At 36.2% G+C, this 13,939-nt stretch overlaps 2 protein-coding genes across 2 annotated transcripts; both read left to right on the forward strand.

Annotated features, from left to right (window-relative positions):
* Positions 1 to 427: 427 nt before the first annotated feature.
* LOC137833304 (uncharacterized) lies at positions 428 to 3,261 on the forward strand. The gene is made up of 3 exons (XM_068641662.1): positions 428 to 824; positions 2,832 to 2,882; positions 2,996 to 3,261. The coding sequence occupies exons 1-3, from the start codon at positions 428 to 430 to the stop codon at positions 3,259 to 3,261; spliced, it is 714 nt and encodes a 237-aa protein (XP_068497763.1).
* Positions 3,262 to 11,370: 8,109 nt separating this feature from the next.
* On the forward strand, positions 11,371 to 13,560 carry LOC137833023 (uncharacterized). The gene is made up of 5 exons (XM_068641417.1): positions 11,371 to 11,486; positions 11,571 to 12,224; positions 12,309 to 12,544; positions 12,621 to 12,788; positions 12,867 to 13,560. Exons 2-5 carry the CDS (start codon positions 11,751 to 11,753, stop codon positions 12,973 to 12,975), a joined length of 987 nt encoding a protein of 328 aa, XP_068497518.1. The 5' UTR covers positions 11,371 to 11,486; positions 11,571 to 11,750; the 3' UTR covers positions 12,976 to 13,560.
* Positions 13,561 to 13,939: the final 379 nt, after the last annotated feature.

Raw genomic sequence — 13,939 nt, forward strand, 5'->3', positions numbered from 1 at the left:
TGATCTTTCGGCGATGTCCCCCTCTCGGCGATCTCTGACCACTTGGTCGTTTAAGCTCGCTTACGGCGACTACGACACAAGCCTGTGACCGCCGGTTTAGATATGCTAGAGATCGGAGCACGCCAACTTAACGATTGGCGACTACACAGACTTCCCGATGTCCTTCCCTTCTGTCAGCCAGGTGTTCCGTTCAACACGCCTATATTTTCGCTTGCTGCCACGTCATCACTCCCGACTACCGGGTCGGTACAGTTATCAAGAACATATTCCAATTCGTGAAGCTATCACAACCAGTCACATAAGGAAAATTATTTGTATTTCCTTTAGGGAATTTATTGCTTTTAGAATTCAAGACAGACAAATTGAGTTTGGGAATGTAGTAAACTCTCGTCGACTGTTTCAACAACTTTTGGTTCATTCATACACGATGATTAAGGCACAAAGGTTGTCATTCATTATATCTAACCAAAAACTTATTCGTTGTGATATTCTTCATGGTGTACAAGAAGCAGTGCACCGAGGAGAAACACATTCTTCTATCATAGGAAAGCGTATAATTCTACCCTCATTGTTTACAGGTGGTATGAGGTATATGTTCAATAACTACCATGATGTGATGTCCATATGTAAGAAATTTGGATATCCAGATTTGTTTATCACAATTATGTGCAACGTAAACTGGCCTGAAATACATGATTTAGTTTCCTCAAGAGATTGTGCAGCATCTGATAGACTCGACCTTGTGTGTAGAGTATTTAGAATGAAGTTGGATCAACTGATGACTGATTTCAAAAACACTGAATTCTTTGGCAAAGTAAATTCAGGTAATTTAATTTTTTTGCTTGTTATACATATTACTATTATTTCATAAGTTATGAAGTATAATATTCAATTCCTTTACTAATGTAGGCATGTTGAATTTCAGAAAAGGGTATTACCACATGTTCATATATTATTATGGTTAGACGGTGCAAATAAGTTGTTAAATCCAACAAATATTGATAAAGTAATTTCAGTAGAATTACCTCATGCGGAATTATATCCTAAATTGGCAAAGACAGTTGTTGCATTCATGATATATGGACCATGTTGTCCCACTAGGTTTAGCTCACCTTGCATGCAGGTAGATGTTCTAAATTTTATCCCAAAAAATATACATTGTCCACTACTATTGATCAAGATGGAAATCCATGTTATAGACGTATAGATAATGGCATATTCATACCAAAGAATGGGATTAAATTAGATAATAGAAACAATGTCCCATATAGTCCATTGCTTATCATGAGATATCAAGGCCATGTTAATACACAAGATTGCAACAAATCCAACTCAATCAAGTATTTGTTTAAATACGTCAACAAAGGTCCTGATAGGGAAAGTCTTAAAATCACAAAGTTTGATGAAGACTTAGTTATAGATAAGATAAAAAAATACTATGATTGTAGATACACACTCTGTGTGAAGCAGCTTGGAAAATATTTGGGTTTGATATTCATCATAGATGACCTCCTATTCAAAGATTAACATTCCATTTATTTCGTGAGCAACCAATGTTGTTTAAAGATGATGATGAAATTGATGGCATCTTGAAGAATAATGAAAACAAGAATACTATGTTCTTAGCTTGGTTTGAGGCTAATAAGAAATATGTTGAAGGGAGAACTCTGGCGTATGCTGATTTCCCTACCAAATTTGTTTGGATGGCTCAACAAAGAGAATGGAAATCAAGAAAAAACGAATTTAGCATTGGAAGACTTACCTTTGTCCCTCTAGGCTCAGGCAAATTGTATTATTTGAGGATATTGCTAACAAATCAAACAGGTTGTACTGATTATGACAGCATAAAACTGTTAATAGCGTAACTTATAAGATGTATCAAGAAGCTTGCTTTGCAATGGGCCTATTGGCCGATGATAAAGAATTTATCGATGCAATTAAAGAATTTAGTTGCATTGCTTCTGCACAACAACTAAGAACTTTGTTTATTACACTGTTAATAATGATACAATGACTAAGCCTAATGAAGTATGGAGATGTGCTTGGAAGTTACTATGTGATGATATTCTATATAAAAAAAATGAGAGAGTTAAACTTACCAGGTATAAATGAAACGCTTATTGCAAAGTTAAATTATAATTCAAAGCTATGTAATTTCTGCTTACATTTGTATGACTTAAATCAAAATCAGGTAATAACTGAATTCCTATCTAATATAACTTTTTTTTCTATGGCTTCATATTGACGAATCCGAATTGCAGAATATTTGTCTTTTACAAATAGATGAATTATTAGTTTCAAATGGTAATTCTTTAAAGGACTTCAGCTGTCTACCTCAGCATATTCGTTCAAATTCATATATTTTGGAAAATAGATTTCTTATTGATGAACTCAGTTATGATAGAACAATCATGTCTGAAATGCATGAATCACTATATAGATGTCTTACTGCTGAACAACTGAATGTATATGAAAATATAATGACAACAGTACATAGTCAAGTAGGAGGTTTTATTTTCCTTATATGGATATGGTGGAATAGGAAAAACATTTATGTAAACATTATCCAGTGGAATCAGATCTACAGGAATGATAATATTAAATGTAGCTTCAAGTGGGATTGTAGCTTCCTGGCAGAAAAATAACTCATTTTACCCTTTGTATTCCACTTATGATAAATGAGGAATCAACCTGTAACATAAGTCATGGAAGCTTTTGTTCTAAGTTATTGATTGAGACAAAGTTGATTATATGGGATGAAGCTCCAATGATGAATTGGTTGTGGTTTGAGGCTTTCGAAAAAACATTAAGATATATTATGAATGTTGTAGATGAAGAGAACAGTAAGAAGCCTTTTGGTGACAAAGTTGTTTTTCTAAGAGGTGATTTTAGGAAAATTCTGCTTGTTGTCAAAAAGGGATCAAGATACGACATTGTAAAGGCAACTATAAACTATTCTGATTATGGAAACACTGTAAAGTTTTTACACTCTCAGAGAATATGAGATTAGCAAATCAAGAATCAGTTCAGAGTGCTACAGAGAGAAAGGAATTTGCTAAATGGATTCTAAATATTGGTGATGGAAATATGAAGTTAAATGAAAATGGGGAAGGCATAATTGAAATACCCAAACATCTCTTAATCGAACACAGTGAGTCACCTCTACTCAGCTTAGTCGAATTTGTGAATCCTAAATTTTTGGATAATATGAGCAATGCTAACTATTTTTCTTCCTGCCGGTTGACTCGAACACCTTCATGAACTGTGCTTCTAGAACACCTTTGCTTCTGTTCCAACGTCTCCTTCCTCCGCCGTGAACACTTGAAACAGAGAGACAAATGGCGCCCTCGCGGCCGTTTGCACTCCAATGGTCAAGTCATCTATTGGACAGGAAACACCAAAACACTTCTCATCGCAAAACATCGTAAGGTCAATGTTCAGAGAAATGCGTAACTGAATCGTAACTGAAAATGCTAGCTTCTGGTCCAAATGTCTTAGAATGTGTAAAACGTACCTTATTCTGTTTATCGTAAAACCTTATATACCTTCCCCGGTGTTTTTGTCCACGTGTCAGCCTAAGACTTGCGCATTTTGTGGGCGCTCCTTAGCAACACTGTTCCCAGTCTTAGGGTCCTCTCAGTGTGTAAGGTTGCCCTGTCGAAGTACAACTCGCGCGGGGGTGACTGCATGGGTGCCAACTCAGGCGCCCATTCTTTGAGTCATCCGCCCTGGGTATTCCCTGCCTTCCTCACGTGTCATGCATGTTGATCACCCCCTGGGACGTGACCCTCATGTGGGTCGTCTCTGCCCAGTGGCTCTCCAGCGGTGGTGCATACTCTCGCGTCCCTACACCTCATGCACGGATCCTTCGTGAGTTGGGTCTCTCCCTACTGGTAACTAGGGTTGTGGCTTGAAAACCACCTTTCTTTATGTTATTATTGTTGTCTGGGTGCCGAGGCCTGAGGACTCCACTCCCCTACTGTGTCGCCTCCTCTTGTGTCGCCTCCTACTGCGTCGCCTCCTCCACGGTTTGTTGAACCAAGTGGTGTTCAAGCTTTGATAAATCCAAACCCTTTGAAAGATGTTGAAGGCTTGGTTGTACTTGTTGTTGTTGAGCTGTGTTAGATAGGATCTAGGGTAAATTGTTTATGTAATCCACTCTTGATTGAATCCAAAGCATAGGCATTCTCAATCTTTTAAAAGAAAAAGTGTTTTTCAAACTAAGTGAAAAACAACCGATTATTTTGTCAAAACAACTGATTGTTTTATACTTAGGTGTTTTTAGAAAAGATTGAAAACTGTTTTTCAAATGATTGAGCTGTTAAAACCAAAACAACCGATTGATTCGAAGAAAAAACCAATTGTTTGTTTTGGTACCATAACAGAAAAGTGGTTTTTGTTTTGACTGAGCTTTAAATGTTTTAACTTATTACGCTCCAGTCTTTAAAATGCTTTGACCAATCTTTAAATGCAATGAATAAGTTTGTTAAGATTTGATAACAAACATCTTTGAATATATTCAATAAAACAGATTTAGTTTTTAACAAGAACATATTTGAGTTTTTCAAAGAGTTGAGATTGCTTAGAGATTGAGATTGATCAAAGAGTGCGAGATAGGATTTCTGCTTGTATTGATTTCAGATTTGCTTTTGTAACAAGTGTAATCCTTGTATCTGTTGAACAAGTTTCTTCTGTGTGTTTGCTGAGAAGTGTTGTGTGCTCTTGAGTGGATCAAGATCAGCATTCTTAGTGTTGGTGTGTTGGCCAAGAGAAGTGTGTGTCTTGAGGGGATCAAGGTCACTTTCTTGGTTGTGTTGTAAGTGATCTAGGTTTGATTGCTTAGTGGAATTCCTTAGTGGTTTCTGAGAAGACTGAATGTAGCTCTGGGTTTAGAGTGAACCAGTATAAATCTCTGTGTGCATTCTCTCTCTCCCTTAACTCTTTAAATTCAGTTTTGATATTTGTATACTGGTATAAACAACCGATTGTTTCTGCGAAACAACCGATTGTTTTTCTGGTGCTGTGCTTTTAGCTTTGTGATTTGGCAAACTGGATTCCTTATCAACTGTTTCTTGAGATAATTTCATTCTTGACTTAAAAGTTTTTGAAATCCCTCTTTAAACCAATCACCCCCCCTCTATTTTAAAGTCATTCATTCTAACACGATTATCCCTACCCGTGGGTATCAGGAGAGGGGACACTTCCTTGGCCTGCCAAACTTCCCATGCGCCTTTATTATGCTGACCCTGGCGACGCCCGAGGCCGGTCAACGCCCGAGGTCGTGGTACTTAAAGAAACTCCTTCTTGCCCTGCAATACTTTCCAGTGGATCCCTCCCTCGGGGTCCTACCATGTTGACTTTGGTCAACGCCCGAGGACCGTACGGTACAATTTTGATGGCGATGCAATATTTTGTCCAACAGCTCATAATGTTACAGGTACTTAAATCTAAGTTATTAGCGTGCAGTATTTTCATTGTTGGATGTAACCTGTTTTGTAATATAAATTTAAAGTCCTAGCTATTCACTTATTTAATTTGGTAATTTCTTAACCTTAGTCCATTTTTTAGTTTTCTTATGTCTAATGTAGTAACAGTTGCCTCATTTCAAATGTGCCTCATTTCAAATGTGTTCAATTTTAATTTAATATTGTTACATAAAAATAAGCCAACTATAGCATCACATACTTCATATATCAATTCTAATTGTTAGTTTTTACTTAGTTCTGCTTTTATATGTATGTTACAATTTCAAATGTTTGATTATCAGTGGACTTTAAATTGATTATTATTATTATACATGAATTGCAATAAATTGTTTATTAGGCACAACCCATTTAAACATGCTTACAATAAATGTCTGATAGATATCATTTATTGTGGTACTTAATGCATTTGAAGTTTCATAGTGCAGCTCTAATAGTCATATAGTTCGTGCTACATAACTTATAACTTACTCATTACATTATGCAATTAACCATCACTAGTACAAAATTTGAAAACAACGACTATTTATTTAGTGCGGCTTTGCGTTTAAACGCATTTGTAAAAAACGCGGTGGCATTTTTGTAATTAAATTGATTTACAAATGCGGTTCTAGGGTAAGACCGCATTTGTAAATCAATTAAAATGAATTACAACTGCGGTCATAGTAAAGACCGCATTTGTAATTCATTCTGAATTGATTTACAACTGCGGTCATACTAAAGACCGCATTTGTAATTCAATTCAGAATGAATTACAAATGCGGTCTTTACTATGACCGCAGTTGTAATTCATTTTAATTGATTTACAAATGCGGTCTTACCCTAGAACCGCATTTGTAAATCAATTTTACCCTAAAAATAGAAGCGCGCCACTGGTTTTCACTTTCACTTTCGTCTTCTCCGCTCTTCGTTTCACTTTCACTGGTTCTCAGCTGTCTCCGCTTTGCATTGTAAGTTTCAGCTCTCTCTGCTTCAACGTTTGTTTTCGTTTTTCGTTTTTGTCATTGTCATTATTCACTTCCTTGGCATTGTCATTTCGTTTCCTTACTCGTTTTCTGCATATAGGTGGTTACTGTTCTATTGGTTCTCTGGTTTTTTCTGCTCCGCCACCGCCACTGCTTCCGTCACCGCCACTGCTTCCGCCACCGCCTTCGCCTACGTCTCCGATCACCATCAACCTAAAGGTTGGTGTTGTATTTATTTAATATTTTGAATTTATATTTAAAATTTTGAATTCATATTTAATATTTTGAATTTTTATTTTTCTGTATTATAATATATATTTAATTAATAACTAATATAACTTGGAATGTATATAACTAATAACTAATAATTTATATATTTGTGTGTATTTTGAATTTTTGTATTATATAATTTCTATTTTCTTAAATTTATATTATATATAAATTCTATTTTTGTAATTATTTTTATTTTTTGCACTTTCTCTTTGCATATCTTTCTTTTTTTCCCTGGCATCATTTATTTTTTATAATTGTCACTTTAAACTACTTTTACTTAAATAAAAATGAATATGATATTAATCTTTATGGAAGTATAATTCTATAGTGTATTAAACTTTGTTCTAGAATTTTAATTTTAGAAGTGAAATATTTAGTTAGTTGTTAATTACATTTTAATAAAAGTTTTATGTTATGTTAGTTATTGTTACTTTTAGAATAGAAATATCGTGTTTGGATTGAGTCCGGGGGTGTTCGACCCTCGGCAAATGTGTGAGATTGAAGAGAATACTAATTATTAGAAAATCCTAACTATATTCCAGAATATATAATGGATCGAAGTTGGATTAATGTTGTTCGTATAAGTGATGAGTACGAAAGGGGAGTAGAGGAATTTATACAATTTGCACAGCGTAACGCGATTATTAGTGGTCATGATGGAGCAAAGATCAGGTGTCCGTGCGTTAACTGTTTGAATGGAAGGATACTGGATGTGAATATCATGAGGGAACACCTGCTATGTGATGGGTTTCTTCGATCTTATACAACTTGGACATGGCATGGTGAATTATTAAATTTACCACGTGTTTCCGTAACTGAAGAATATGTGGGTTCTACCATGGATGAAGCAGTACACGATGATGGAGATGATGATCGATTGGAGGACATGATTCGTGATGTGGGAGCTGAGTGTTTTGCAAAAGCGCATGGATATGAAAGTATGTCAAAAGATGCAGAGACTCCTTTGTATCCTGGATCAACTAACTTCACACGGTTGTCGGCGGTGTTAAGATTGATGAATTTGAAGGCAATAAACGGATGGACTGATAAAAGCTTCACGGAATTGCTCCAGCTGTTGAAGGATATGCTTCCAGAGGGAAATAGTCTACCTAATCGTAATTACGAGGCCAAAAAGATTCTTTGTCCAATGGGTATGGAGTACAAAAAGATACATGCATGTCCTAATGATTGTATATTATACCGGAAAGATTTTGAATTGTTGAAAAGTTGTCCGAGGTGTGGGTTATCACGTTATAAGTTGAAACAAAAAGATGATGATTCTATTGATGACATGGAAAAGCATGGACCCCCAATGAAGGTTATGTGGTATCTTCCCATCATTCCAAGGATGAAGCGTTTGTTTGCAAACCCAGACGATGCTAAGAATCTTAGATGGCATGCAGATGAGAGGAAATGCGATGGCATGTACCGACATCCAGCTGATTCTATTCAATGGAAGAAATTTGATGATGACTTTCCAGAATTTGGTAAAGAATCAAGAAATATCCGACTTGGTTTAGCTACAGACGGAATGAATCCGTTTGGTAATATGAGTACAAATCACAGTTCATGGCCTGTATTACTAGTTATTTACAACTTACCTCCTGGATTGTGCATGAAGCGAAAATACATGATGTTGTCTATGATGATATCCGGACCGAAACAACCAGGGAATGATATTGATGTTTATCTAAGTCCCCTAATTGAAGATTTGAAGTTAATGTGGGACCAGGGTGTCGAAGTATTTGACGGATTTGCTAATGAAACTTTCAAGCTTCATGTCATGTTATTTTGCACCATCAATGACTTTCCGGCATATGGTAACTTATCAGGTTATAGTGTTAAGGGTCACAAAGCGTGTCCAATATGCGAAGAAGACACTGCTTCTCAACAATTGAAACATGGAAGGAAAACAGTATATCTTCGGCATCGGAGGTTTCTTAGAAGTCATCATCCTTACCGGAGGTTGAAAAAAGCCTTTAATGGACACCAAGAGGGTAGTGGTCCACCAACTCCATTAACCGGTGTTGAGGTTTACGAAAAGGTAAATAACATAGACCACACCTTCGGCAAGTCCAGAAAAAAGTCATCTGTGACAAATATTTGGAAGAAGAAATCAATCTTCTTTGATCTTCCGTACTGGTCGAGGTTAGAAGTCAGACATTGTATAGATGTAATGCATGTTGAGAAGAATGTGTGTGATAGCTTAATTGGTACACTTCTTAACATTAACGGGAAGACGAAGGATGGTCTAAATGCTCGTTTAGATTTGATTGAGATGAACATACGCGGCAAGTTGGCACCCATACAAATGGGTAAGCGTACATATTTGCCCCCAGCCTGTTACACAATGTCAAAAGATGAAAAAATTAGTTTTTGTCAATGTCTAAAGGGTGTGAAAGTGCCACAAGGACATTCCTCAAATGTGAAGAGTCCAGTGTCAATGCAAGATTTGAAGTTAATTGGGTTGAAGTCTCATGATTGTCACATCTTGATACAACAGTTGTTGCCGGTAGCTATCCGTGGGATCTTACCAAAAAATGTTAGACACACCATAACCCGTTTGTGCTCATTCTTCTCTTCCATCTGTTGTAAAGTCATTGATCCCTCAAAACTAGATGAACTTCAAAATGAAATTGTTGTTATCTTGTGTGAATTGGAAATGTTTTTTCCTCCGTCTTTTTTTGACATCATGGTTCATCTAGTGGTGCATCTGGTAAGAGAGGTTAGATTGTGTGGACCAGTGTACTTAAGATGGATGTATCCTGTTGAGCGGTATATGAAAATTTTGAAAGGTTATGTGAAAAATCATTATCGTCCAGAGGCTTCAATGATTGAAAGGTACATAGCTGAAGAAAGTATTGAATTTTGTTCAGAGTACATGACAAAAGCAAATCCAATAGGTGTTCCAGCTAATTCATGGCACCACAGGCGTTCTACAAGTAAATGTTTACGTGGTGTGAATATTGTAAGCAAATCTCGATCAGAAGTCTTGCAAGCACATTTGTACATATTGAATAACACAGATGAAGTTGTACCTTACATAGAAGCTCATAAAGCCATTGTGAAGGCAAATAACCCAAGACAAGCAGAGAAATGGGTCTTGATGGAACATAATAGAACTTTCATGCCTTGGTTTAAAGATGAGGTGTTCAAGGATTCAACGGCAACAGAGACCTTGACTTGGTTGGCTGCTGGATTGAAGTTTGATGTCATTTCATGTACAGCGTACGAAGTGAATAATTGTATATTTTACATGAAGTCCCTGGATGAAAAGAGTACAGTTCAAAATTCTGGTGTTACTCTTGAAGCCGAGTCAATGCAGTTTTCGACTTCGAAAGATACAAATCCAGTACTTGGATCAATGGCATACTATGGGTTTATAGAAGAGATATGGGAGATTGACTACACTAAGTTTTCCGTTCCAGTTTTCAAGTGTAAATGGGTTGATAATAAAAATGGGGTTAAAATTGATGAATCAGGATTCACACTAGTGGACTTTCGAAAGATAGGGTATCGAGATGAGCCATTTATAATGGTTCAACAAGCATCTCAGGTTTTCTATGTGAAAGATCCTACGTCAGAACATTGGTATGTCGTTTTACACGGGAAAAAACAAGGGGAAGCCATAGATGATATTGAATATGGCGAAACTCGTTCATTCACACCAATGATAACTAATAAAGATGACGATGTACTTGATGATGTACATGCAACCCGTAAAGACCACAGTGAAGGAATTTACATATAAACATTCAACCCACATGCAACATGTAAATAAACATTATAATTTTATGTATTATTTTTATATGATTTTAATTCGATGCACATTAACTAATGTTTGTTACCTAATTTTTTTAACAGAGACATGGATGACGACCAGACTCCAGTTAGACCTCGATCTGGGGGAGGTAGTAGAGGACCTACTAGATTGAAGCGTCTTGCATTGAGACGTGCTGCTGGTGAGAAGACACATGTTGACATTAACGTCAACACTGGAGTGGCTTTTGGTCCTAAGGCAGATGAGTTTATGAGCTATCTTGGAGTTGTTTCTCGTGAAAGGCTCTCCATTTTGATTAATTCATGGGATGAGGTTTCAGAGGTTGATCGGAACATGCTATGGGAGGATGTTCTGGTAAGCTTTACATTATTATTGTTATCATATAATGCTTTTTAATATTGATTAATTAATTTTAATTTGATGATGTTATTTTCCAGGCAAACTTTGACATTCCTGATGTGGAACCGCTTCGATCAAAGATATTATCCAATATCGCACTTAAATTTCGTACCTTTAAGTCAAGACTGACTTCGAGATACATTTTTGGCGACCTTAAAGACAAAAATCCATGTTTAAAGTACCAACATATTGATGAAGAGACATGGCGTCTTTTTAGAGAAAGCCGTGAAAATGAGGCTTGGATGGTAAGTGAAGTAACTTTTTTGTTTATATAACATTAATAAGTTTATCTTATTTACTTCAGTTTGTTTATTTCAATTATGACAGGATCGTCGGAAGAAAGCTCAAGAGATAGCTTTGAAGAATCTTACCCCGCACGTTATGTCTCGTTCGGGGTATAGAAAACTTGAGCAAACACTGATGGTGGAAAAGGAGAAATCTCAACAGGGGACGTATTATGAGAATGTGGAAACAGGGGTCACTTCTCCTCCACCACCTTTTCGCCATGAAAAATGGAAGAGGGCCCGAATTAAAAAGTCCGGTGCACCAAGTTCCGAGCAATCCGGGGTTATAATCGAAAAAATTGTAAGTTATTTTTGTTATTTTCAATTTTTTTAAAGCATTAATTATATTAATGATTGAAAATATGATTTTTGTGTACTCTTGCAGGATTCCTTGGAATCCGACGGTACATTTGTTGCTGAAGGTCGTCACGATATCCTGGTTGAAGCAATTGGACGACCTGAACACTCTGGTCGTGTTCGTGCCGCTGGACAAGGGGTCGGAATTAAACTTTTTTTTGGAGTTTCAGAACGACAGCCATCCTCCTCCTCCAAGAAGGAAACTCAAATGAAGACTAAGTTACGTGAAGAAATAATGGAGGAGATGAGAAAGGAGACTGATTTGATGTGGCTGCAGATGAAAAAGGAGAATGATCGAATGCGACAAGAGTTTCTATCGCAACAAGTTTGTGCTGAGCCGATTGAACCCCTTGTTAGTCCCACTCCCAAGAGCACAAAGGGGAGTTGTGCGGCTCCTCCAACATCAGGGGATGATATCAATGGGCAGACAGAGGATTGTGAGCTACTGGTAGTGGGCGGCAAACTTCCTCGGGTGGTGGCACTTGGAAAAGTCTATAAAAACGCCACCACCTTACATAACGTTCCTCTCTCCCCTGATGTGGCGAAGGTAACTGTTGAAAAAGTACGATTTCCTGATGCTCGTGTTCCACTACCTTCAGATGAGGTAACCACTGTGGCCGATGCATTTCAGACATTCGTTGCCTGGCCCAGAGAGCTCATTCGATCTATGCCCGAACCTCATGTAATAATTTCGTTTCATTATATTATTTTTTATTTATATTTATATATTACATATAATTTAATACAAATGTTGTTTATCTTGTAGGAACCTTTTCAGCCACCAACTCCGAAAAAGAAGCGTGAGGTTCCAGTTGACGATCCTATGGCTTCCCTACGTCTCATTGCTAGTCAGATTGGCAATGATCCTTTTCCAGTTCCGTGGGATAATACATTTTTTCAAATCAACACTGAACTGCCACTGATGATTTACAACACAGATTTATCAGAATTTATATCTGGGAACCAGGAGCTCAATATAAGTATAATTCAATTTTTTATGATGTAAGTATCTTTACCTATTATTCAATTTACTTTATGTTAAATTATTATTGATTATGCTTTAACTAAAAACTTGTAGGTTTTTGCATAGAGTCTGTATCACTGAGGGGAAGGAAAATATGTATGGATTCGTAGATCCTGCATATACTAATCCCGTTGGACCAAACTCAACTGAGACTCAAGCATACATCACTAACATCCTGGAAAAAGAGGGAAAACAAATTTATTTATGCCCTTACATTAATGAGTAAGTTTAATTATATGTCATCAATTATTATTATTTCATGTTTTAAATATTTACTAACTCTTTTCAATGATCATATAGGCATCATTGGCAGTTACTTGTCTTATCAATGGTTGATAAGACTGCTGTGTGGTTCTGTTCCCTACACAAGAAGATGCCCACAAAATTTAAGGATATCATTGATACGTAAGTATAGTATAAACTTAACTTTGTATATGTTACTAATTAACCATCTACTAACGAGGTTTTTTGTATTAACCAGTTCATGGCGTGGATATAACATCCTAAAAGGTCGATCCAGTTCAAATAATTTGAACTACATAAGAGTAAAGGTTTGTAATTTTTTTCTTTCTCTATTATCATTGTTTATCAATATACTAACATATTACTTTTTATTGAATTATATAGTGTAATAAACAACCAGGAAGCTATGAGTGTGGCTATTACATTATGCAATGGATGATTACCATTATAAGACTAGGTGTTAAAACTGGTTGGAAGGAGGTATATGTTAAATCATTTTTATAATTCTTGAACATATATATATCTAGAAACTAATTTATGTCAACTTTGCAATGCAGTTATTCACAGAAGAAACACCAATGAGTGAGGAAGGCATTTCATATGTTAGAGATTCTTGGTCCACATACTTCATTAATTTTTATAACTCTAGCATAAGTAAACAACATTAGTGGTTTTATTATATGTAATTTGATCACTTGTAAATGTACATTTTGATGATTTCAATTGGTTACTACATTTTTGTATTTGTCTGGCTGGGTTTAATCATTATGCAGGTTATTTAAATATGGTTTCTGCACAAAACAGGATGTACCAAAAAAAAAAAACACTATTTACAAATGCGGTCATTTACCAAGACCGCATTTGTAAATAGTGAATTCGCATTTACAAATGCGGTCTTAGTAAATGACCGCATTTGTAAATAGTGATTTATGAATGCGGTTTTTACCAAGACCGCATTCATAAATCCTAAACCCCAAACCCACTCCCTAATTCAGAATAATATACAAATGCGGTTATCTAAAATGACCGCATTTGTAAATGTGATTTATGAATGCGGTCATAGGACCGCATTTGTAAATTCCAGATTTACAAATGCGTGTTGATCAAATGCGGTTCTATGACCGCATTTG

The sequence above is a fragment of the Phaseolus vulgaris genome, chromosome 6, assembly GCF_000499845.2.
Source record: "Phaseolus vulgaris cultivar G19833 chromosome 6, P. vulgaris v2.0, whole genome shotgun sequence".
NCBI classification, from domain to species: Eukaryota; Viridiplantae; Streptophyta; class Magnoliopsida; order Fabales; family Fabaceae; genus Phaseolus; species Phaseolus vulgaris.

What these genes read in the sequence shown, in the direction of transcription:
- LOC137833304 (XM_068641662.1), top strand. Translation starts at nt 428, where the DNA reads ATGATTAAGGCACAAAGGTTGTCATTCATTATATCTAACCAAAAACTT. An exon ending in CTTTGGCAAAGTAAATTCAG is followed by an intron (nt 825 to 2,831) that starts GTAATTTAATTT and finishes TGAATGTTGTAG; the next exon opens with ATGAAGAGAACAGTAAGAAG. An exon ending in CAAAGTTGTTTTTCTAAGAG is followed by an intron (nt 2,883 to 2,995) that starts GTGATTTTAGGA and finishes TTACACTCTCAG; the next exon opens with AGAATATGAGATTAGCAAAT.
- LOC137833023 (XM_068641417.1), top strand. Translation starts at nt 11,751, where the DNA reads ATGAAGACTAAGTTACGTGAAGAAATAATGGAGGAGATGAGAAAGGAG. An exon ending in GATCTATGCCCGAACCTCAT is followed by an intron (nt 12,225 to 12,308) that starts GTAATAATTTCG and finishes TTTATCTTGTAG; the next exon opens with GAACCTTTTCAGCCACCAAC. An exon ending in ATAATTCAATTTTTTATGAT is followed by an intron (nt 12,545 to 12,620) that starts GTAAGTATCTTT and finishes AAAAACTTGTAG; the next exon opens with GTTTTTGCATAGAGTCTGTA.